Source organism: Alosa pseudoharengus, unplaced genomic scaffold (assembly GCF_046254945.1).
Source record: "Alosa pseudoharengus isolate Yale_2024_CS ecotype anadromous, Long Island Sound unplaced genomic scaffold, YU_APseudo_1.1 YU_APseudo_1.1_scf_15, whole genome shotgun sequence".
NCBI classification, from domain to species: Eukaryota; Metazoa; Chordata; class Actinopteri; order Clupeiformes; family Clupeidae; genus Alosa; species Alosa pseudoharengus.
In genome coordinates, this window is record NW_027468620.1 from 36545232 (window position 1) to 36566375 (window position 21144).

The 21144-nt window shown below is 46.2% G+C and overlaps 3 protein-coding genes across 4 annotated transcripts; 1 reads left to right on the top strand and 2 right to left on the bottom strand.

Moving 5' to 3' along the window:
- Window positions 1-2947: 2947 nt before the first annotated feature.
- On the top strand, window positions 2948-16164 carry hells (helicase, lymphoid specific). 2 transcript variants are annotated; one of them, XM_076286334.1, is made up of 23 exons: window positions 2948-3344; window positions 3836-3933; window positions 4135-4244; window positions 4665-4787; window positions 5447-5506; window positions 5636-5660; window positions 5980-6041; window positions 6176-6217; window positions 6481-6708; window positions 6973-7155; window positions 7507-7650; window positions 8980-9176; window positions 9884-9980; window positions 10712-10873; window positions 12115-12260; window positions 12612-12762; window positions 13221-13304; window positions 13415-13534; window positions 14549-14665; window positions 14867-15026; window positions 15137-15233; window positions 15442-15518; window positions 15797-16164. In XM_076286334.1, exons 1-23 carry the CDS (start codon window positions 3337-3339, stop codon window positions 15886-15888), a joined length of 2583 nt encoding a protein of 860 aa, XP_076142449.1. In that variant the 5' UTR covers window positions 2948-3336; the 3' UTR covers window positions 15889-16164. The 2 variants fall into 2 exon arrangements, with proteins under 2 accessions (XP_076142449.1, XP_076142451.1); XM_076286336.1 differs by lacking the exons at window positions 14549-14665; window positions 14867-15026; window positions 15137-15233; window positions 15442-15518; window positions 15797-16164 and adding an exon at window positions 14412-14520.
- Window positions 16165-16941: 777 nt separating this feature from the next.
- Window positions 16942-19331, bottom strand: cccdc110 (coiled-coil domain 110 molecular ruler complex subunit). Its single transcript, XM_076285171.1, has 2 exons — window positions 18102-19331; window positions 16942-17883 (listed from the first exon to the last, which is right to left on the bottom strand). The coding sequence occupies exons 1-2, from the start codon at window positions 19324-19326 to the stop codon at window positions 17825-17827; spliced, it is 1284 nt and encodes a 427-aa protein (XP_076141286.1). The 5' UTR covers window positions 19327-19331; the 3' UTR covers window positions 16942-17824.
- Window positions 19332-19407: 76 nt separating this feature from the next.
- On the bottom strand, window positions 19408-20445 carry LOC143123993 (uncharacterized; the record flags this gene model as incomplete). The annotated part of the gene is made up of 1 exon (XM_076285250.1): window positions 19408-20445. A coding segment is annotated over one exon (1038 nt), but the record flags the coding sequence as incomplete, so codon positions are not given.
- Between the last annotated feature and the right edge of the window lie 699 nt (window positions 20446-21144).

Consider the following 21144-nt stretch of genomic DNA (forward strand, 5'->3'; position numbering starts at 1 on the left):
TTACAGGGTCCAGAGTTACATTGCGAGCAAATATAAAGAAGCAGTCATTTTATATACTGATGCATCTAAGCAGACTGATAAGAAAATGGGAGTTGCTTATGTTATCCCTCAATTAAACATTGAATCTGGAAAGAGAGTCAATGATGATTTAGCTGTATACACAGCAGAAATTATAGGAATATGGATGGCCTTATTGTGGGTAGAGAGCAATAGACCTAAGCAAGCTGTGATTGCGTCAGACTCTAGCTCAGCTTTAATAAGCCTTAAACGATGTCACTCTGAGTCTAGACAGGACATAGTATATGAAGTAATGCAATTAGCCAACAATCTGCTTAAGTCTGGTATTAGTACTACATTTATATGGGTACCAGCTCATATAGGTGTAGGAGGTAATGAATTAGCAGATAAATGTGCAAAGAAAGCAGCAGGGAAGTCTGACATAGAGTTGAATATTAAATACAGCAAAGCTGAAGTCAAAAGTATAATCAAAGCTAAAATAAATGAAAAATGGCAATTTGTATGGGATAACGAACAGTCTGGAAGACACCTGCATAGTATTCAAGGAAAGGTGGGGAGGAGCAGGAATACATGCAGAAGCAAGCAAGAAGAAGATGTGGTGTCCAGAATGAGGCTAGGACATACAGGATTAAACAGAACATTAGTTACCATGAAAAAGCATGTTGATGGAATGTGTGAATATTGTAATAGTCAAGAGACCATAGAGCATGTAATTATGTTTTGTCCTGAGTACCATCAAGCCAGACAAAGATTTATCTCACAACTTGGTGAAATCCAGATGACATTAAATTTGAATGAAATACTGCAAAGAGAATCAGGTGAAATTTGTTTTACTTTTTTGTTTTCTTTTTTGAAGGTAACTGGGTTATTTAAAAGAATTTAGGAAAGTGTAGGATGACCATTTGATCCACACTCCAGTCCAGATGGTGGCGGTAATGCACCAAAAAGCTGGTTGCCAACCGCCATATAAAAAAGAAGAAGAAGAAGAAGAAGAGAAAGACCCTGGGGTCAATTTTCGCCGGAGTTACACTTTAACAACCCAGAAAGTATCTTACTTGATCAAGCGCAATCGTAGTCCAGTCGATAAAAGTTGACACTGCAAAACTAAACACACAAAATAGAAGATGGGGACGAAGTTCCATAAGAAATCACAAACAGGCGGCGATACCAATTAGTTGTCTGAAACGACTTAAATAGTGATTAAAATGCCGAGGATGGCAGATAGACACTACACGAGACCAAACTTGCCAAAATGCAAACTTAACCATGCACAGCTCCGCTAGGAGAAGCTAGCTGCTAGCGCTAAACAATTATCCGCGAGTGAACATGCTAAAGTTGTACTTGCTAGCCATCATAGCAAAGTGTTTCCCTAACTGTAATATTGACCCCACTTCATAGACTGAAATACCAGTGCCAATTTATCAGCTTGATCTATAGTTTGCATCGCACATGTGAACTCAAACATACATATAGGCATTAGCAATAACTTGCAAAATGATGCAATCGCGCCTAGCAGCATGCTAGCTAGCAGCTACATGCCGCTAGCATAGGCTACATAACAGCGACACATTAAAACAGACCAGACCAAATAACAATGTGTTTTTTTTTAATCACACTACCATAACATGTTCTGCCGAAATTGCTATCCCATTTTAAATCAAACAGGCTATAGGCTCACATGATCACCTCTCAGCTAACAATAGCCTGTTGCACAAAAATGACAAATGTATAGATAACGTTAAAGTTCTCCTGCTAGTCCTAATATCAAACAAACATTAAAAAAAATTGTCATTAACATTACAATAATTAATATACATGATGATTAAAAATACACAAAGGCCAGTGTTTACTGTGAATGTCGCAATAGATCAATACACTTACTCAAGAGGGTTCAGTTCAGTGCAACCGTGTCCCAGCAAAGAAAATCATCACTGATATGACTCGTCTCGGCTCTTGGTGTCCAAGTCCAACCGTAAAGGCGCGTCCGCGTCCGCGGATCCGACATGGGTCCACTCAAGATCCGCTGTTTGACAGTAGAATTTACGCCGCAAAACGAAATGTCTGTCGGGTTTTGGAGACTTGAAGGCGGATCCGCCGAGGAGTCTCCTGCTGTGTGGGAATAAACAAGAAGTTCTGCGAAGACAGCCCCTGAACAAATTCATACAAAAATAACGTCAATTGCTTAGCTTTATCAAAGTACACGCCAAAGAGCTCGACAACTTTTTCCACCACTTAATGTTACATTACATGCAGATATTGTAACAAATCTATCATTATTGTGCGTTCCTCAATTTACAAAGATAATCGGCCCTGGGTCACCTCCGTTTACTCATACAGTCTGGGGTAGGCCTACTACATTTCATGCAGCTTCGTCATTTTCATGGAACTTTTGCCTCAAGGAAACAGCGTGGATGTAGAGTATATTGAAAACATGAATGCCAAGAAGGTTCTAGTTTCAGCTGTTCCCTCTTTCCAGTTTTTAATCACATTTTTGAAGATTTCATCCTGACGTCAACGATTGTGGATAGGCAAACTTTGCTATACATAACCTGATGATGGATTACACTACAGAGCATTTTCCGGCTCTGAATCGTAGACTAAATACAATCTACCTGGCCTGCTGCATTTCTCTGATCTTTCGCGGGAAATATTAAACAGCAGATGAACTGACATTTGATACTGTGTGGGGGTTATATATTTGTATGTTTTATAATATTCGTATATATTTCATACGGTTTTGTAAAATATAAGGTGTAATGTTATAGTAAAGGTATATACTTTCATTCTGACGTTCAAATTTAAACTAGAGCAAGAATTTAAATTTAAATATAGTCTATCCTCTATTGCACCCCTACATCTACAATGGTAACGACCTCAGTGGCGCGAAATCCTCGGCATTCCCACAATCTCGTACTCCTCCCAGTCCCATTGCTGTAGGGGGGACTCGTTACGTAGCCGCATGCAAACGGACTTGTGTAACTTTGTATTATTTTAAATAATTTATTCGCGAGTCTGCAATGAGGAGCTAAACCTGCGTCTTTGACACTGAATGTAAAACATTGGACGTTTTAGCTTGTAACAGGCACTGAAACTGAAACGTAGCGAACGTTGACTTAACGTGCTGTGGCGTTAGCCAATTTTGGTAACTCAGCCACTTTAAAGGAAAATGTTGTAACGTTTTGTTAAAACCAAGTGAAACCGAAGGAAAAGTTAGTTGTTTTGTGTAACGGCCGTTCACCCGAACTGAAGGTAACATTAGCACTAACTAACGTCTTGAATTCAACGTTAGACAACAAGACGTCGAAAAAACCTTTAACAATGAATGGGTAAGTCTCCTAATTTCAACCAACCACCTTACATGACCATTTTAGAGTATTATTAGACATACAACGTTAAAGATAAACTGGTCAGGCAAAAAGAAATGAACGAATTCAATGAACCACACTTTACTTTGACAGAAAGTGGTTCAAAGTACGGTAACATTGACTAAACGTATGGTGCTTTGATGCTGCCTCCCCTTTCCTAGCCAAGTTTGGTTGAATATTAACATTAAACGTTACCACATTTAACGTTACTTATTACTGGGTTTAGGTTTGCAGAGTTAATTTAGTTAGTTAGTTATCGATAATTAAGTTAGTTCAGATAACAATAATGTGTCTAAAGTTGCCTGGCGTGAACGTTGCCACCTAAGTACATTGCAGTCAGTTAACCTTCCCAGTGTTTCAGTCGTAACGTTAGTCACTGTCATAGTAAGAAACTTCACTTTATGTATTTTGTCGTGTTTATGATTATTGTCTTCTGTGCCACTTCATCAAAGCGTAAAACAAGAGGCGCGAAGCGTGTCGCCTCAATGCCCAAAGCCGAACGAGTCGGAGGAGCCGGAGGGCACCGCAATGGAGGAAACCGTCCCTGAAGGTAATATCAGCTGTGTATTGTATTGCGCCTTATAATGAGTGAAGTTGTTTCAACGAAATGGTGTAAAACGTTTTGCTTTAAATATGTACAATATGGTCATGTTGTAATACCACTTGTACTCCTCACTGTAGAATGAACTGCTAATGAATGAATGAATGAATGAATGCCTTGTTTAACCCACTTTGTGTGTGTTGACCACAGCTCCTGTGAAAGTGGAGGGTGCAGAAGTTGTTATCACCAAGGAGATGGAGGAGGAGGAGAAGCTGGCCATGGAAGAGGGTCAGAGGAAAGAGAAGGCCATGATGGAGGAGGTATGGAGGACAGAAAAGCAAGCACCATCTCACCGCAGGCTGGCGACGTCCTCTAAGGGCCCGCGCTACACCGGGCCCGCAACTGAAACGCTTTGTTTGTGGAGCGTAAAAACAATTCTAGAAGACTTGTCATATATTTTTCAAGAATAGGTGCCGCTACCACGTCTGGTGTAGCCAGTGCCATTGATTACAGTGTAATATAATTGTTGCAGCAGACGCTCTGGATGTAGCGCTTCAGTTACGTGCCCGGGGTAGCCTTCCTGTTGGGGCATGCTGGAGGACCCAGGCCTGATTGGACTGGTTTTCCCTGCACTTCTGAGACATGACCGAACTTCGCTCGCACCTTCTGTTGTTACTTCGGTCTTGGCGCTTGTCCTCTAAGGGGTAGGAATGTAAACAGAGCACTTCTCCTTCTAACAGGCAAGACAGAACTGGGAGAAGGAGACCAAGGAGATGCGCTTCAAGAGGCTGCAGCATCTTCTCGACAAGAGCAACATCTACGCCAAGTTCCTGCTAACCAAGATGGAACAGCAGCAACAAGAAGTAGGTGTTCTTCCCAGAATAGTATTGCAATAACCGACATAAACAGAATGTATATGTTCTTCCCAGAATAGTACTGCAATAACCGACAAATAAAATGTACATATTTCTTGGTCAGATATTTACATTTTCAGGTTTTATGCATTGTTGCATAATCCATTACACGCACTCACAAGGAAGCCCCATGACATGAGGTCACCTACTGACCGGGAGGCACATCTGTGTGTGAAATTTTAATTGTCTGGTCTATGTAGGAGATAACAGGCCAATCTAAATGGCTCTACTAACAAGAGGCATATTTGGCTGGTGTGTGCTCTCTGCTGTTGTGCATATGTGGGATTGACTGGATGTCTAGTTTTAAGGGGAATGTGCTCACTGCGGGGTGAGTGTTTTAATTGTTCCAATCTGTAACCCCCCTACAGAGCCAGGTGGCGTACAGCTTTGACTTCAAATTACCTCCCATTTTTAGCTCCACTAATGGCTTTAATTAGAGGTGGAATTTCAGTGTTCAGGAAGACTTTTTTTAAAAATTCTTTCTTTTATTCCTCCTTCCCAAAGCCCTGCGGGTGTATGTTACTTGATATTGTTGTGCGACTTTGTTGAGAAGAATAAATTAAGGAATGAATAACCATTATTTAACATGCTTGATTTATGTAAAACAGGAGAAACTCCGCAACGACAAGCTGGAAAAGAAATCCCAGGCTCAGACATCAAAGAAGAAGGTAATGTTGTAGCCACAAGCCCTGAGCCCTCGACGCAAACACTAATGCAGCCGATGTCTTTCTTGTCTTTCTAAGTGATTCCCTCTCAAGCTCCCATGTAAATAATTCTGTTTGTATTTGTTTCAACAGGGCAACGATAAAAAGACAGACAAAGGTAAGGCCCTTGCAGTAATTTAAACACTCCTTACTAACATGCATTCTGGACTAGCTCCTTACTAACATGCATTCGTTCTGGATTAGCTCCTAGCTAACATACGTTCTGGATTAGCTCCTTACTAACATGCGTTCTGGATTAGCTCCTTACTAACATGCGTTCTGAACTAGCTCCTTACTAACATACATCTTGTTGGAGTCTGAGTATTAAAAAGCCAGATATCATCTTTCTTCCGCTCTGAGTATTAAAAAGCCAGATATCTTCTTTCTTCCGCTCTGAGTATTAAAAAGCCAGACTTCTACTCTGTCTTCTGTTCTAGTTGAGCGAAAGAAGCGTGAAAGGGATGACGACTACAAAATAGCTGATGTGATGTCCAAAGAGGTAAGAGTTCTGTACGACTGGATACTAAAGCCATGCCTTGCATACACACAGATGCTTTTAGTTGTTTATTTGTTTTTAGTTGTTTATTTGGTTATTTGGTCTCACATTAATTTGTGCTATTTCTTTTGTTTTAGGAAATCATGTCCAAGGCCAAAAAGGCCAAGGTTGAGGAGGAGGTAACTACACTGTACATGCACGTTAATTGAGTCATGGCTCAATGGCTTTGAGTCTTGTAGATCTGTAAATTACCCCGCTGTAAACGTCTTAAAGATCTGTAAATTATCCCGCTGTAAACGTCTTAAAGATCTGTAAATTATCCCGCTGTTACGGCTGAGTGCCGGTTGCATCCTGGGAGACCTTAGCAGCTCTCTGTTAGGTACCACATCCTGTTGAGGGGGCACACCTGGGAGATTTACAACCCCTCGTTTCCTGTCTGCAGGAAGTGCCAACCGCAGGGCGTAAGCTGGAGGCAGAGGACATCGAGAAGCTGAGTGACTCGAACGCCGAGATCAAGAACCGCCTGTCGGAGGTGGTGCGCGACAACGCCAAACGCCTCCTGGACCCTGATCGGCGGGTCAACGGGCAGCCTGTGCCCGCTCAGCAGCCCAAGCTCTTCACTGGCGGAGTGATGAGGTGGTACCAGGTGGAGGGCATAGAGTGGCTCAGGGTGGGTACCACCTCACACACATATCACTTAAATTTTTTTTTCATTTGATATTGAACTTCTTTGATAATATAACTAATATGGATTAAATATGATTCTACATACAGTATTAATTAGAAATTGAGATAAATTGAAGTGTGTGTTTGTGTGTGTTTGTGTGTGTTTGTGTGTGTTTGTGTGTGTTTGTGTGTGTTTGTGTGTGTTTGTGTGTGTTTGTGTGTGTTTGTGTTTGTGTGTGTGTGTGTGCGTGCGTGTGTGTGTTTGCAGATGCTGTGGGAGAACGGCATCAACGGGATCCTGGCGGACGAGATGGGCCTGGGCAAGACGATCCAGTGCATCGGGCACGTGGCCATGATGCTGGAGCGGAAGGTGCTGGGGCCGTTCCTCGTGGTCGCTCCGCTCTCCACCGTGCCCAACTGGATCGCCGAGTTCAAGAGGTTCGCTCCAGATGTGAGTACAAACAATCATTTGTTCTCTATTATTTATTTGTATATTAGATTTCTGCAGATGCAGTATTGCTATTAAGACAGACTGGTGGTCGACCATTTTCACAATATTAGATAAAGCTGTTTAGCCGTTTAGTTGATGGTGAAGTTTCTTGAAGGCATGTGAAGTTATGAATAGCATGATGAACAGCTCCAAACCGGCCTGAGGTAGAATGGGGATCAATGTGTAGAAGTTACTTGTATCCCTGGATTTAAGTTGGATATGGCACAGTTGTATTGTAACCAGAGTTAACGTGTGTGTGTGCGCGTGTGCATGGATGTTGTGTTAATGTGTGTTCTTCTTGGTTCTGCACAGTTGAGTGTGATTCTCTACCATGGGCCGCAGAAAGAGCGTGACGACCTCCTCAAGACGATGCGTAAGCCGCAGGGCCCGCTGAAGATGCTCCCTGTGGTCATCACCTCCTTTGAGATAGCCATGATCGACCGCAGGAAGCTCCAGGTACTGCACAGGAACGAGAACAATGAATCATTACATTTGAGATAGCCATGATCGACCGCAGGAAACTCCAGGTACTACAACGAGAGAGCCATGCTGTGGGACGAGAACAACGAATCATTACATTGATTAGTTGAGATAGCCATGCTGTGGGACGAGAACAACGAATCATTACATTGATTAGTTGTCAAGCAATGAATTAATTATGCAATGAATTAATTAAAATTACTTCGATAGTTTGAATAAAGTAACCGACAGACTAGTCGACTGGGAAACTAGTCTTTAAAGGAATTATCCGGAGTAAAATGCACTTTAGATCAATTTACGGATGATTGGGAGTACATACGTTGAGTTGACATCAAAATCATGTCATTCGGATGTGTTTTGAGAAAGTTCGATTTTACCGTTTTTAGTCAAAACTCGTTAGCGTGGAAGTGAGAAGGGCATATTATTTCGCTGCTACAAAACGCTATTTTTATACCTCTTCTACAGTTCCAAACAACATTACACTTACGTGGTAGTGAGTAGAGGGTCCCTAAAGCCAAACCGAAGTATCCCGAGGTCTTTATGTGGTCGGATAGAGAGTCCAGAATGAATTTCAACGGTAAAATCGAACTTTCTCAAAACTCATCCGAATGACATGATTTTGATGTCAACTCAACGTATGTACTCCCAATCATCCGTAAATTGATCTAAAGTGCATTTTACTCCGGATAATTCCTTTAATCGCAGCCTTACGTCCTTACAAGCTTCTGTGGCTTAGGTTTTTCTTTTTTTTTAATTCTTAAAAACAAACAAAAACCCATTTAGCCACTGTTCACAGTGCACGTTTGTGTTCACCTGGTTTATGTGTGGACACGCATTTGTGCTCATTGGAGATGCCATTCAAAAGTTGTTGTTTAGCAATGTATGAAATATCTTAACTTTTGTAATCCTTTTGGTGAATTTATGGTTCTGGCAAATTGTGGTATATAGAAGGTTGTATTTAATGTACCTCTGTTAGCTGAAGGCTGGTTGTTCATGCTGTGTAATGATCTGTCGGTGGGAATTGAACCCACAACTTTTCTACTGTGTGCTCGCCCTGCTCCAAAGCCACTACGTTACCACCGCCCACAGCGCTCGAAATTAACGATGTCCCAACGTCCCGGGGACCATAAAAAATGCTTCCGGGACACAATAGAATGATGTCAGGGACAACTCTGGGACAGTAGAAAAAATGGCAAAGCAAATTTCAAAACACTCATGCTGTGTACTGGTCGGTCTCACCTTGTTGTGTTGTGTCCAGCTCATGCTGTGTACTGACTCGTCGGTCTCACCTTATGTTGTGTGCAGCGTTTCCAGTGGAAGTTCCTGATCGTGGACGAGGGCCACCGCATTAAGAACCTGAACTGCCGTCTGGTGCGCGAGCTCAAGATGCTGAGCACGGACAACAAGCTGCTGCTCACGGGCACGCCGCTGCAGAACAACCTGGCCGAGCTCTGGTCCCTCCTCAACTTCCTGCTGCCCGACGTCTTCGACGACCTCAAGAGGTCAGGGGTCACCGCCTCTAGAGGCAGGTTTAGAGGTCAGGGGTCACCGCCTCTAGAGGCAGGTTTAGAGCGGGGGGTTAAGGGCTTCAGCTGGTCCACATAGCCGTATCATTGGGGTGTGGTAGGTACATAGGCCTGTTTGCAGGCTTGGGTCAGATTAGTTTGAAATGTAATCCATTACTGACCACAGATTACATGGCAATTTTGGTAATCAGTAACGTAATCAATAGGATTACCCAAAACATGTAACGTAATATGGTTACTTTTAGGATAACTTTTTACACAACATACACTTTCTTAATTTCCAATGTCTTTAATTCAGATGTGTTCAGTACTTTTTAAGTTTTTCCCAACTGGAACGTTGTTTTGTGCGTTTTGTAATCTGATTACATAATCCAGATTACGTGTAATCCCTTACTACCCAATCCTGCCCGTTTGTCTTGTTTCAGCAGATTTATACAGCATTGCTTAGTGTGTTTTCAGTTGAAAACGTAACATTTTATTTCCACTTAGAGTTGTTATTTTTGCTATTGTAAAGTAGGTTTGTATTCTGTCGTGTCCAGAGCATGTCACTGCGATGCAATTAGCATTTTAAGGGCATATTCAGCAGCTTGAATGCTGTAATCGGATGGGTTCATTACACAATGAGTGCTTCAGCATGTCCAACAAATGTGTTTTCATGAAGTTTGATTTGTTTGTGTGTGCAGCTTTGAGTCCTGGTTTGACCTTGACAGCATCAGTGAACAGGCAGAGAATATTGTGGCCAAGGAGCGCGAGGAGAACATCCTTCACATGCTTCATCAGGTGACTACACACACACACACACACACACACACACAGAGAGAGAGAAAATGCAGAGAAAATTGTACTGTGAAAGCGTAACAAAGTGAGACCGTAACAAACTGGACATGCGTCATCAAGATAGACCTGTTACAGAATCACAGTGAACATGGAATTGTTCAAACACACACTAATACGTTTACACACATACACACTTGTAATGAGCACGCTAATACGTTTACAAACATACACACGTTTACACACACACACACTTGTAATACTACCTACTGAGTACTCTATAATGTTCCTACTGAGTACATTCTATAATGTTCCTACTGAGTACTCTATAATGTTCCTACTGAGTACTCTATAATGTTCCTAGAATGTTCCTACTGAGTACTCTAGAATGTTCCTACTGAGTACTCTATAATGTTCCTACTGAGTACTCTATAATGTTCCTAGAATGTTCCTACTGTGTACTCTAGAATGTTCCTACTGAGTACTCTATAATGTTCCTAGAATGTTCCTACTGTGTACTCTAGAATGTTCCTACTGAGTACGCTCTATAATGTTGCATGTGTGGTTCTGTTCAGATCCTGACGCCGTTCCTACTGAGTAATCTATAATGTTCCTACTGAGTATACTCTATACTGTTCCTACTGAGTACTCTATAATGTTCCTAGAATGTTCCTACTGTGTACTCTAGAATGTTCCTACTGAGTACTCTATAATGTTGCATGTGTGGTTCTGTTCAGATCCTGACGCCGTTCCTACTGAGGCGTCTCAAGGCGGACGTGACGCTGGAGGTCCCGCCCAAGAGGGAGATCCTGGTGTACGCCCCCCTCACCCCCAAGCAGGAGACGCTCTACTCCGCCATCGTCAACAAGACCATCGCCAAGATGCTGGGACAGGACAAGGTAAGCCGCTATGACGTGTGTGTGTGTGTGTTTGTGTGTGTGTGCGCGCAGATATGCCGTAAAGGCATCCTGCTCATTTTCTGTCTGTGTGTGTGTGTGTGTGTGCGCACAGATATGCCGTAAAGGCATCCTGCTCATTTTCAGCACCTGCACATTTACATTTAGTGTTTTATCCAAAGCAACTTACAACAATAAAGGCACAATTAGATGGATAGATAGATACTGTACAAACACACCGCCGCCGACTTGAGCCTCCAAAGAAGCTCTGGTTGCCCTGTCAAGGACGCTTGTCAAAAAAGTCCAGGGAAGCTTTGGACGCTTTGGCCACTCTGACGTGACAGCATTTTACGTTCCATCATGTTCTATCTTAATACTTTATTCTATTCGATTGGTTGCTGGTCGCTGAACCACGTCATAGCTCATTACCATAAAGTTGACTTACTTTCAGCCTTCTCAAGACGCCCAAAACGCGACGCCGACGGATTTGCCGCTTCTGGCAGCTGAGAGAAGCCGGTTTCCATTGAAAATGAATGACTTCCTGAATGTTTGGAAGCTCAAGTCGCCGGCGGTGTGTACGTACAGTTAGATAGATTGATAGATAGATACATAGACACTTTATTGATCCCCATGGGGAAATTCAAGCAAATTAAGCTATAATCGAGGTACAATAAAAGCAAATTAAGCTACAATCAATGAAGGTACATTCAAAGTACAATCAAGGTGCAGTGCCTCTAGTGTAGGACATTGTCAGTGCAGCAATAAGTGCTACTGGCGTGGAATAGACGGAGTTCAAGCGACGTCAGAGGAGGGAGAAGGGAAGCACAGGGTCCCAGGCTCATGAAGCATTGGGCAAAATATGGAGAAGGGGCTGTGTTTGATACACTGGCACATCTTGAATGTTGTTGATTCATTTGTTCAGGGATCTTATATTATCCTGCTTTGATATTTTTTGTGTGTAGCCTGCAGCATATTTATCCACAGGGCACTTGCTGTGTGTGATTAGAGATTTAATGAGCGTTAATAAGCCTGAATTCATGACCCATAAGGCCCCGGTTTTCACTAATCCAGTACAGATGGTCAGCAGCAATTATGAAACTGCACACTTGTCATAACTACTGGTGGTAGAAAACCTCTAGGGTATATGCCACCGGATTAACATGCTTGCTTTAGGATTAAGTGTGTGTGTGTGTGTGTGTGTGTGTGTGTGTGTGTGTGTGTGTGTGTGTGTGTGTGTGTGTTAGGAAGAGGAGGCACCTGCAGTGCTGAGCTCCACAGGGAGGTCTAAGCGAAGGTCCAGAAGGGAGGTGGACTACACTGAGCGGGAGGGAGAGCTGCCTGATGACCTGGAGAAACACCTGGAGAAGATCCAGAAGGAGATGGAACTGAGGTCTGCACTACACACACACACACACTCACACCCTACTTCCAAAACACATCAATTCAACACACAACACATCAATTCAACACATACGCTACTCCCTCCACACACACACACACACACACACACACTCACACCCTACTCCCACACACAACACATCAACTCAACACACACTACACGTCTCTCCCCATAGGGAATTTGGGTTTGGTCATACCAGGCCAGAAAGAAAGATGCCAAATGAGGCATTTGCTTTTTATGTCTTTTTAAAAATAGGCTCCTTCCCTCTCTCTCTCTCCCTCCCCCTCCCCCTCTCTCTCTCCCTCCCCCTCTCCCTCTCTCTCCCCCTCTCTCTCTCTTCAGAAGCACTCCAGTGGTGGACTTGAAGCTGCAGAAGTCTCTGGACGTGCAGATCAACCTGAAGCTGCAGAACATCCTCATGCTACTCAGGAAGTGCTGCAACCACCCGTACCTCATCGAGTACCCCCTGGACCCCGCCACCGGGGAGTTCAAGGTCCGCTACGCTCCGCCCCCACACCAAACTCACACTATTACATATATGTATATTATATATTATATAGAGTTTGGTTCCAAAGTGCTATATCTCCGATTTTAAAAACGTTAAAAAGTCAGGCTATTAACTGTGTATTTCAGGTAATATCAATCAAATTGCAGTTGTGGTGTTTTAATTGAGTAAAGAGAAATCGAACAACAATAAATCCAATAACTATGCCCAATTACATTTCTATTGAAATTACTTGGGAAACAAAATGTAAAAAACATATTTATGAAAATGTATTAAAATGAGTATTTTCATTTTGGCGTTTTGGAACCAAACTGTTCATATTATGCCAATACCCCAGGTGCTGGTTGTGTGTGTGTGTGTGTGTGTGAGAGAGAGACCAGGTGCTGGTCGGTTCCATGTGCTGCTGATGGATATAGAGTGGAACGTTTGTTTATTTTGTTTTTTAGGTCGATGAACAGCTAATTGAAACATCGGGTAAATTTCTGATTTTGGACAGAATGCTTCCGGAACTGAAGAAGAGGGGGCATAAGGTCAGAACAACACACACACACACACACACACACACACACTTTTACATAGATCGTCTATCATCTTTGTCATATGAGACTTCCCTTGATGTGGGTGTGTTCTGCTGCTCCAGGTGTTGCTGTTCAGTCAGATGACGACCATCTTGGACATCCTGATGGACTACTGTTACCTGCGCGGCTACGACTTCAGCAGGCTGGACGGCAGCATGTCGTACACCGACAGAGATGAGAACGTGAGTTAGCATGCATGATCGCTAAAAGAGATGAGAACGTGAGTTAGTGTGCATGATCGCTAAAAGAGATGAGAACGTGAGTTAGCATGCATGATCGCTAAAAGAGATGAGAACGTGAGTTAGTGTGCATGATCGCTAAAAGAGATGAGAACGTGAGTTAGTGTGCATGATCGCTAAAAGAGATGAGAACGTGAGTTAGCATGCTTGATCGCTAAAAGAGATGAGAACGTGAGTTAGTGTGCATGATCGCTAAAAGAGATGAGAACGTGAGTTAGCATGCATGATCGCTAAAAGAGATGAGAACGTGAGTTAGTATGCATGATCGCTAAAAGAGATGAGAACGTGAGTTAGTGTGCATGATCGCTAAAAGAGATGAGAACGTGAGTTAGTATGCATGATCGCTAAAAGAGATGAGAACGTGAGTTAGTGTGCATGATCGCTAAAAGAGATGAGAACGTGAGTTAGTATGCATGATCGCTAAAAGAGATGAGAACGTGAGTTAGTGTGCATGATCGCTAAAAGGGGAAGATCCTATGGTTTTGCTAGGTGTGGTGTCCATGGATGTCAATGAGCTGAATGTGGCTTTGTTACCGTAATTTCCCAACTATTAGCCGCGGCTTGTACATTGATTTTGCAAAACAATTTCAGCTATGAGGTTAATACACAGAGGCAGTTAATATGGTATTAATATGTTTTTTCTTTTAACTTGCATAAAACACTGTCCTGCGGCTTATACTCAATGCGGCTAATGTGTGTGTGTGCGTGCGTGCAGAATAATAAGTTGTCTAACGATCACAAGGTGTGTGATCCTGGTGTGTATGTTTGCAGACTAAGAAGTTCTCTAACGATCCCGAGGTGTGTGTGTGTTTGTGTGTAGATGAAGAAGTTCTCTAACGATCCCGAGGTGTGTGTGTGTGTGTGTGTAGATGAAGAAGTTCTCTAACGATCCCGAGGTGTGTGTGTGTGTAGATGAAGAAGTTCTCTAACGATCCCGAGGTGTGTGTGTGTGTGTAGATGAAGAAGTTCTCTAACGATCCCGAGGTGTTCCTGTTCCTGCTGAGTACACGGGCAGGAGGCCTGGGCATCAACCTGACCGCCGCTGACACGGTCATCATCTTCGACAGCGACTGGGTGAGTGTGTGTGAGAGAAATATTGTCCATTTAATAATCCACTTGCATCAAAATGGTCACAAAATGTCATTAGTGTTTTTAATTTGTTAAGGGCAAGTGTATGTGTGTATGTTTCATTAAATAAAAGTTGCAATTAGTCACTAAAGCCGAATAGTTTTGTTCATTTCTGTTTTTTAAACACGTTTCCCCCCCCCCCCCCAGAACCCCCAGGCGGACCTGCAGGCTCAGGACCGCTGCCACCGGATTGGCCAAACCAAGCCTGTGCTGGTGTTCCGCCTCGTCACAGCCAACACCGTGGACCAGAGGATCGTGGAGCGCGCCGCCGCCAAGAGGAAGCTGGAGAAGATGGTCATTCACAAGAGTACAGCATTTTGATTTCCCTCCGTTACTCCCTGCAAAGTATAACCGTAATATACTTTTAATATAGTTCAGACGTGTGATTGACGTGGTGATCTCTCTCGTCTCCTCCAGATAAGTTCAAGGGTCGTGCGGCGGACCTAAAGCAGACCAAGAGCGCTGTGAACGAGTCGGAGCTCATGGAGCTGCTCAAGTCCCGAGACTACGAGAAGTACGTCCGCACCAACGCCTCAGTCGCACCTGTGATGATGAACTGTTGATTTCATAGCTTTCTAGTCACACTGTTGTGTTGTTGCACCCAAGTGCCACTAGGGGGAGCCACAAGGCAAAGAGTGGTAGTGTTTTTGTTTGACTGGGCAGGGTTAGATCCGTGTGTGTGTGTGTGTGTACACTTTCACTAAGTGTCCTTGTGTTTACAGGGCAGTAAAAAGCACTAAAGGGAAGGTGATCAGCGATAAGGACCTGGCGTTCCTGTTGGACCGCAGCGATCTGCTCGGTAGGTGAAGCGATTACGTACCAAAGTACATAAACAGAGCGGTCAGCCACACACGCTTATGTACTACTGGCAAAGAGACAAGTGCGCGCCGTTGCAATGTTGAAAATAACTTCATTGTTAAAAGTGATGTTTCAAACGTCATGGTGTAAGTCTTTAGTCTAAAAACATAACAGCAGCAGTGGGGTGGCTTTTGCTGCAGGCAGCTAGTAAAGACAACAGCTGTGTGTGCGTGTGGGGCTTTGCGCTCAGTATGTGATTGTGGTGTGTGTGTGTTCCAGATCAAGCGAAGAAGCAGAGCCGCAAGCAGGAGAAGGATGGAGTGTTCCGCGTGGTGGTGGACGGACAGGAAGCAGAGATCACGCTGAGCTGAGGTTCCGGTTCCGTTCGACCCGACCCAGGAAAGCCACGGACCCCACGGCACCGGTGCCTGGGGCCCGCCTACAGTTCTGTTCCCAGCCGGTGCTGGATCCGATACAACTCACCTTAAGCTGACCCATCTCTCGGCCATGTACAAAGTAGACAGGTCTACATACTAGTGACCTTAGGGCGACCCTCTGCACTTTCCCTTTTTATATGTCTGTACTACTAGAAAGCTTTTTTGTTTTGCTTCTGACTTTGACCATGACTGACTGTTAATAAAAATAAGCGTTCCAAAAGAAAGCTCTCCTTGAATTGTTCTACTTGTCAAAAGCATATGATGTGACTCAAGTGTTTTTGGTAGGTTGATCTTAGTTTCATTTTTTAAATATATACATATATAGTTAACAATCAGAGCTTAAAGTAACAGTGTATATAGTTAACAATCAGAGCTTAAAGTAACAGTGTATATAGTTAACAATCAGAGCTTAAAGTAACAGTGTGGTAGAGAGGGTGTAGGATGCCAACAGGAAACTAGTGCCGTGTTATAAACAATCGCAGCTGGTTCAAGTCTGACCAGTGTGTTGCGGCAACATTTGAAAGTTACAGTAAAATAACACTTAATGTGTTGACCTTACAGTAAAATAACATTTTGAATGCTTTGACATTACAGTAATATAACACTTTGAATGTGTTGACCTTACAGTAAAATAACACTGACAGAGGTACAGAAAACAGACCAGCAAATACGTGTAAACAAGGTTAGTTTTAGATATAAAGCCACGACAGTCGTGATTGTGCCCTTGCTTATACTATTGTGCACCACTAGCTTTGTTGAAACCAGAGCATCTTTCAGTTGAGATTGGGTCTGGAAAATCTTTATTGATTTCCAGGGGTGTAACTAACAGTGAAATTGAACTTAAATTAATTCTGAAAATAATTCAGAAGTGCAGCAATTAAAACTTTCTTGTAAACAGGTTTTTAAATGCAGTTGTTTACTCAATTCCAAAGAAAATGCATGTGCCTATCTGTTTAACCATCGCCATCACTGCAGCTATTGGTTGTGTTGAAAACACTGCTCAGTCATATAAAGCCCGCCCCATGCCGGATCAGCGATTGTGATTGGTGTCTTGATATTTGAAATGTTGGAAGTGGTTGTCAATGGCCTCCTTACCAGACTGGCCTGCAAAGTGAATTCAAAAGTGCTGCTACTAACAGGTTTGTCTGGGATTTCCCAGGCTAGTGTTCCACAGATCCTAACAGGAAATGAGCACCACCTGTTGCAAGGTGGCTGTTTGGAACATTAGACGTGTTGATGTGTCTTCTAGTGAAAAATGTGGATATAAAAACTAGCTTGCTTAAAACAATTGTAAAAGATTGTGAACAATATGTAAATTTAAACGTCTGACTCTAATCAACTGGGACAGTGTGTTCACTTGTCATTTAAGAACCTTACAGCAGTTCTGTGACAGAATTCATCAGCATTCCATCATCAACGCTTGGAATGTTATAGACCCTTTCAAGAGAGTTCTATTATCAGCATCATAGTTGGCCCCGCAAGGCTTCCGTTTTAACATTCCATATGTTAATGCAGAGGAAGTAGATTGGGAACCAAATAGAATGTTCAAGCATTGTTTTTGTTTTTATTGTTGAAAGGGTCTATAAGGAACACTTCCCACTGCACAGCCAAATAAGGGCATTTCCTCAAAGACCAGAACATGATGAACTTGGCATTTAATCCACTTCACATGACATCACATTTAACCAACATTTTCACACCATATTTCAGGAGATGCTGAACATGGTAACATGAGGAACATGGTCGCCTTCACCTTTAACCCCCTTTTCTCTCCATTCCTGAAATGTCAGGGGTTTTTGGGCTTGCCACAACAAACCAACCGCCCCCATCCTTCAAGGAAATACCCCTCTGAGCCGATGGAATGTGCTGCTCAGCTCTTCCTTGAGACCAGTTCTTCTGCCTGTAGTTTCTTCCTGATCTGCATAATAACTGAGAGAGTTGTGGAACACCATTACCAGCCAGGAACGCAAGTCACAGCGTAAATAACATTGCAAATTCTGAGCTACTGAGGGAAGAAGTTGATGCGTGTGTGTGTGTCCATGTGTGAATATGAGAGTACTCACCATCCTGTGTGTGTGTCCATGTGTGAATATGAGAGTACTCACCATCCTGTGTGTGTGTCCATGTGTGAATATGAGTGTACTCACCATCCTGTGTGGCCACTGAGCCCGTGGCACTCGTGTGCTCTAGGTCACTTTGTTCCGCGCTGGCCTGACGCACGGGGGTCATTTCGCCCACGCTCATCGGCTCGTCCTGCTCCAGCTGAGCCATCCTCTGGGCGATGCGGTCGCTAAGGGCGACGTAGTCCTGCCTCAGGACGTCCATCTCCGCCAGCAGCAGCTGTCGCTCGTTCTCCAGCGTTCCGACGGCGTCCCTCAGCCTCTCCGCCTCCTCCGCGCGCCTCCTCTTCACTCTCGCCGCCTCCCGCCGCAACGCCTCCGCCTCCTCCCTCAGCGCCGCTTTGTCCTGCTTCAGGTCGGACACAAGCTTGACCAGCGCGCCGGCCTCTCTGCGCAGGCTCTCCTCGCGCTTGACGCAGCCCCCGTGCTCCTCTTGCAGGCGTAGCAGCTCCACGCGCTGCCGGTTGTGACGCGACTCGGCCTCCTGCTTCAGGGCCTCCGCCTGGTCCAGCACGGCCTGCCTCTCCGCGCTGCTCTCCTCCAGCTTGGTGTGCAGGCTCCTCACCGTGTCCTGCAGCTCCCCGAGCGTCTGCAGGCTGGCCTCCCTCTTCAGGTCACTGGAGCGGACAGATCTGGCCAGCCTCTTGCTTTCCCTCTGGCTTTTACCGAGCTGCTGCGTCAGTCGCCCGACCTCGCTCCTCAGCGCCGAGGCCTCCTCCTCGAGAGCGAGCTTCTCCCTGACCGCCCCCTCGCGCCACTCTTGCGCCCGCTGCAGCTTCCTCCTGGAGTCCGAGAGCTCCGTCAGCGCAGTGTCTCGCTCCTCGCGTTGGAGCTTCTGTTTGGCCTCGCGCTCTCGCTTCGTCTCCTCGAGCTCTCGCTTCGTGGCCTCGCGCTCTCGCTTCGTCTCCTCGAGCTCTCGCTTCGTCTCCTCGAGCTCTCGCTTCGTCTCCTCGAGCTCTCGCTTCGTCTCCTCGCGCTCTCGCTTCGTCTCCTCGAGCTCTCGCTTCGTCTCCTCGCGCTCTCGCTTCGTCTCCTCGAGCCTCCTCTGAATCTGCTCCTTGTCGTTGACCTCCCCCTGGAGCCTCCTCTTGGCGGCGGTCGCGCGCTTCCTCAGACGAGCGTACTTCTCCAGCAGGGCCCGCAGCTGACCAGCCAGGCTCTCGTTGCCGCTCTCAGTCACGGACAGCTTGGACTTGAGCACCTCGCAGACCCTCTCGAACCCGGCGCTCCTCCCCTGTTCCATCCTCAGCATCTCCTGCAGCTGGATCCCCTGTTCCATCCTCAGCATCTCCCTCAGCTGGATCCCCTGTTCCATCCTCAGCATCTCCCTCAGCTGGATCCCCTGTTCCATCCTCAGCATCTCCCTCAGCTGGATCCCCTGTTCCATCCTCAGCATCTCCCTCAGCTGGATCCCCTCGGCCTCCCTCAGCTTCACCAGGCCGCTGGCCTTCAGTGCGTCCTGTTGTTTCATCAGCAGAAATTGAACTGCGCGGTTTGTTTGCTCGTCTCTCTGTTGCGGCAGGACTTCCACAGCCCGCTGCTGTGCCCGCACGTCTCCCTGCTGCTGCTGCTGCTGCTGTGCCCGCACGTCTCCCTGCTGCTGCTGCTGCTGTGCCCGCACGTCTCCCTGCTGCTGCTGCTGCTGTGCGCGCACGTCTCCCTGCTGCTGCTGCTGTGCCCGCACGTCTCCCTGCTGCTGCTGCTGTGCCCGCACGTCTCCCTGCTGCTGCTGCTGCTGTGCCCGCACGTCTCCCTGCTGCTGCTGCTGCTGTGCCCGCACGTCTCCCTGCTGCTGCTGCTGTGCCCGCACGTCTCCCTGCTGCTGCTGCAGCTGCTGCTGTGCCCGCACGTCTCCACGCTGCTGCTGCTGCTGTGCCCGCACGTCTCCCTGCTGCTGCTGCTGCTGCTGTGCCCGCACGTCTCCCTGCTGCTGCTGCTGCTGCTGTGCCCGCACGTCTCCCTGCTGCTGCTGCAGCTGCTGCTGTGCCCGCACGTCTCCACGCTGCTGCTGCTGCTGTGCCCGCACGTCTCCCTGCTGCTGCTGCTGCTGCTGTGCCCGCACGTCTCCCTGCTGCTGCTGCTGCTGCTGTGCCCGCACGTCTCCCTGCTGCTGCTGCTGCTGTGCCCGCACGTCTCCCTGCTGCTGCTGCTGTGCCCGCACGTCTCCCTGCTGCTGCTGCTGCTGCTGTGCCCGCACGTCTCCCTGCTGCTGCTGCTGCTGCTGTGCCCGCACGTCTCCCTGCTGCTGCTGCTGCTGCTGTGCCCGCACGTCTCCCTGCTGCTGCGTCTCCTTCGCTGCCTTGAGAGAAGCTCTGCGCTTGCTTGCTGAAAACCGCCTCAAGTTAGCGGTGCTGGTCCGCGTCTGCTCTTCCTATGATTGTCCGTCACCACACAGGACCTGAGGTGCCAGCAGGCGGGCGGCCAGGTGGTCTCCGTCAGCAGGACACAGGGATGGAGCAGGACGGAGGCGGCGCCTGCTGCCCTCGCCCCGTAGATCGGACTCTGCCGAGGGGCTGCGGTTGTCCTGCCAGGGGGCCTCCCAGTCTGGGCCTCTGGTGCTCTGAGAGTTGGCCCCAGGCCACTCGGCCTCTCCAGTGCTGCTGCAGGCCCCAGGCCACTCGGCCTCTCCAGTGCTGCTGCAGGCCTCTTTCTGCCGTCTCTCCGACACGCCCAGGAGGTGATGCAGCAGCTCCAGGGTCTCCTGAGAGGAGGTCCTACCCAGGATGCCGCAGGGCTTGAAGGATGCGGCCAGATCAGGTTTAAGCTGTCGGCATGCAGGTTGGCCCTCCATAGAAGCTCCATGGCCAGGGCAGAGCAAGGACTTGCACGTGGCCGCAGGGTGGCCAGACATACTCGGGCAGAACAACCCGGCCCTCTGGTACATGTGGAGGCCCTCCAGGCACAGGTGCATGCTGGGAAGGTGGAGGTTTGAGGTCAGGAGCTCCCCAAGGTCAGGGTTCATTTCCTTCCTTCCTGTTCTCTTGCAAGCGTCTACACAGAAAAGCTGCGTCCAGAAAAATACAAAATCATGAGCTCATGGTATCATTTCCTTATCCCAACAACATACACA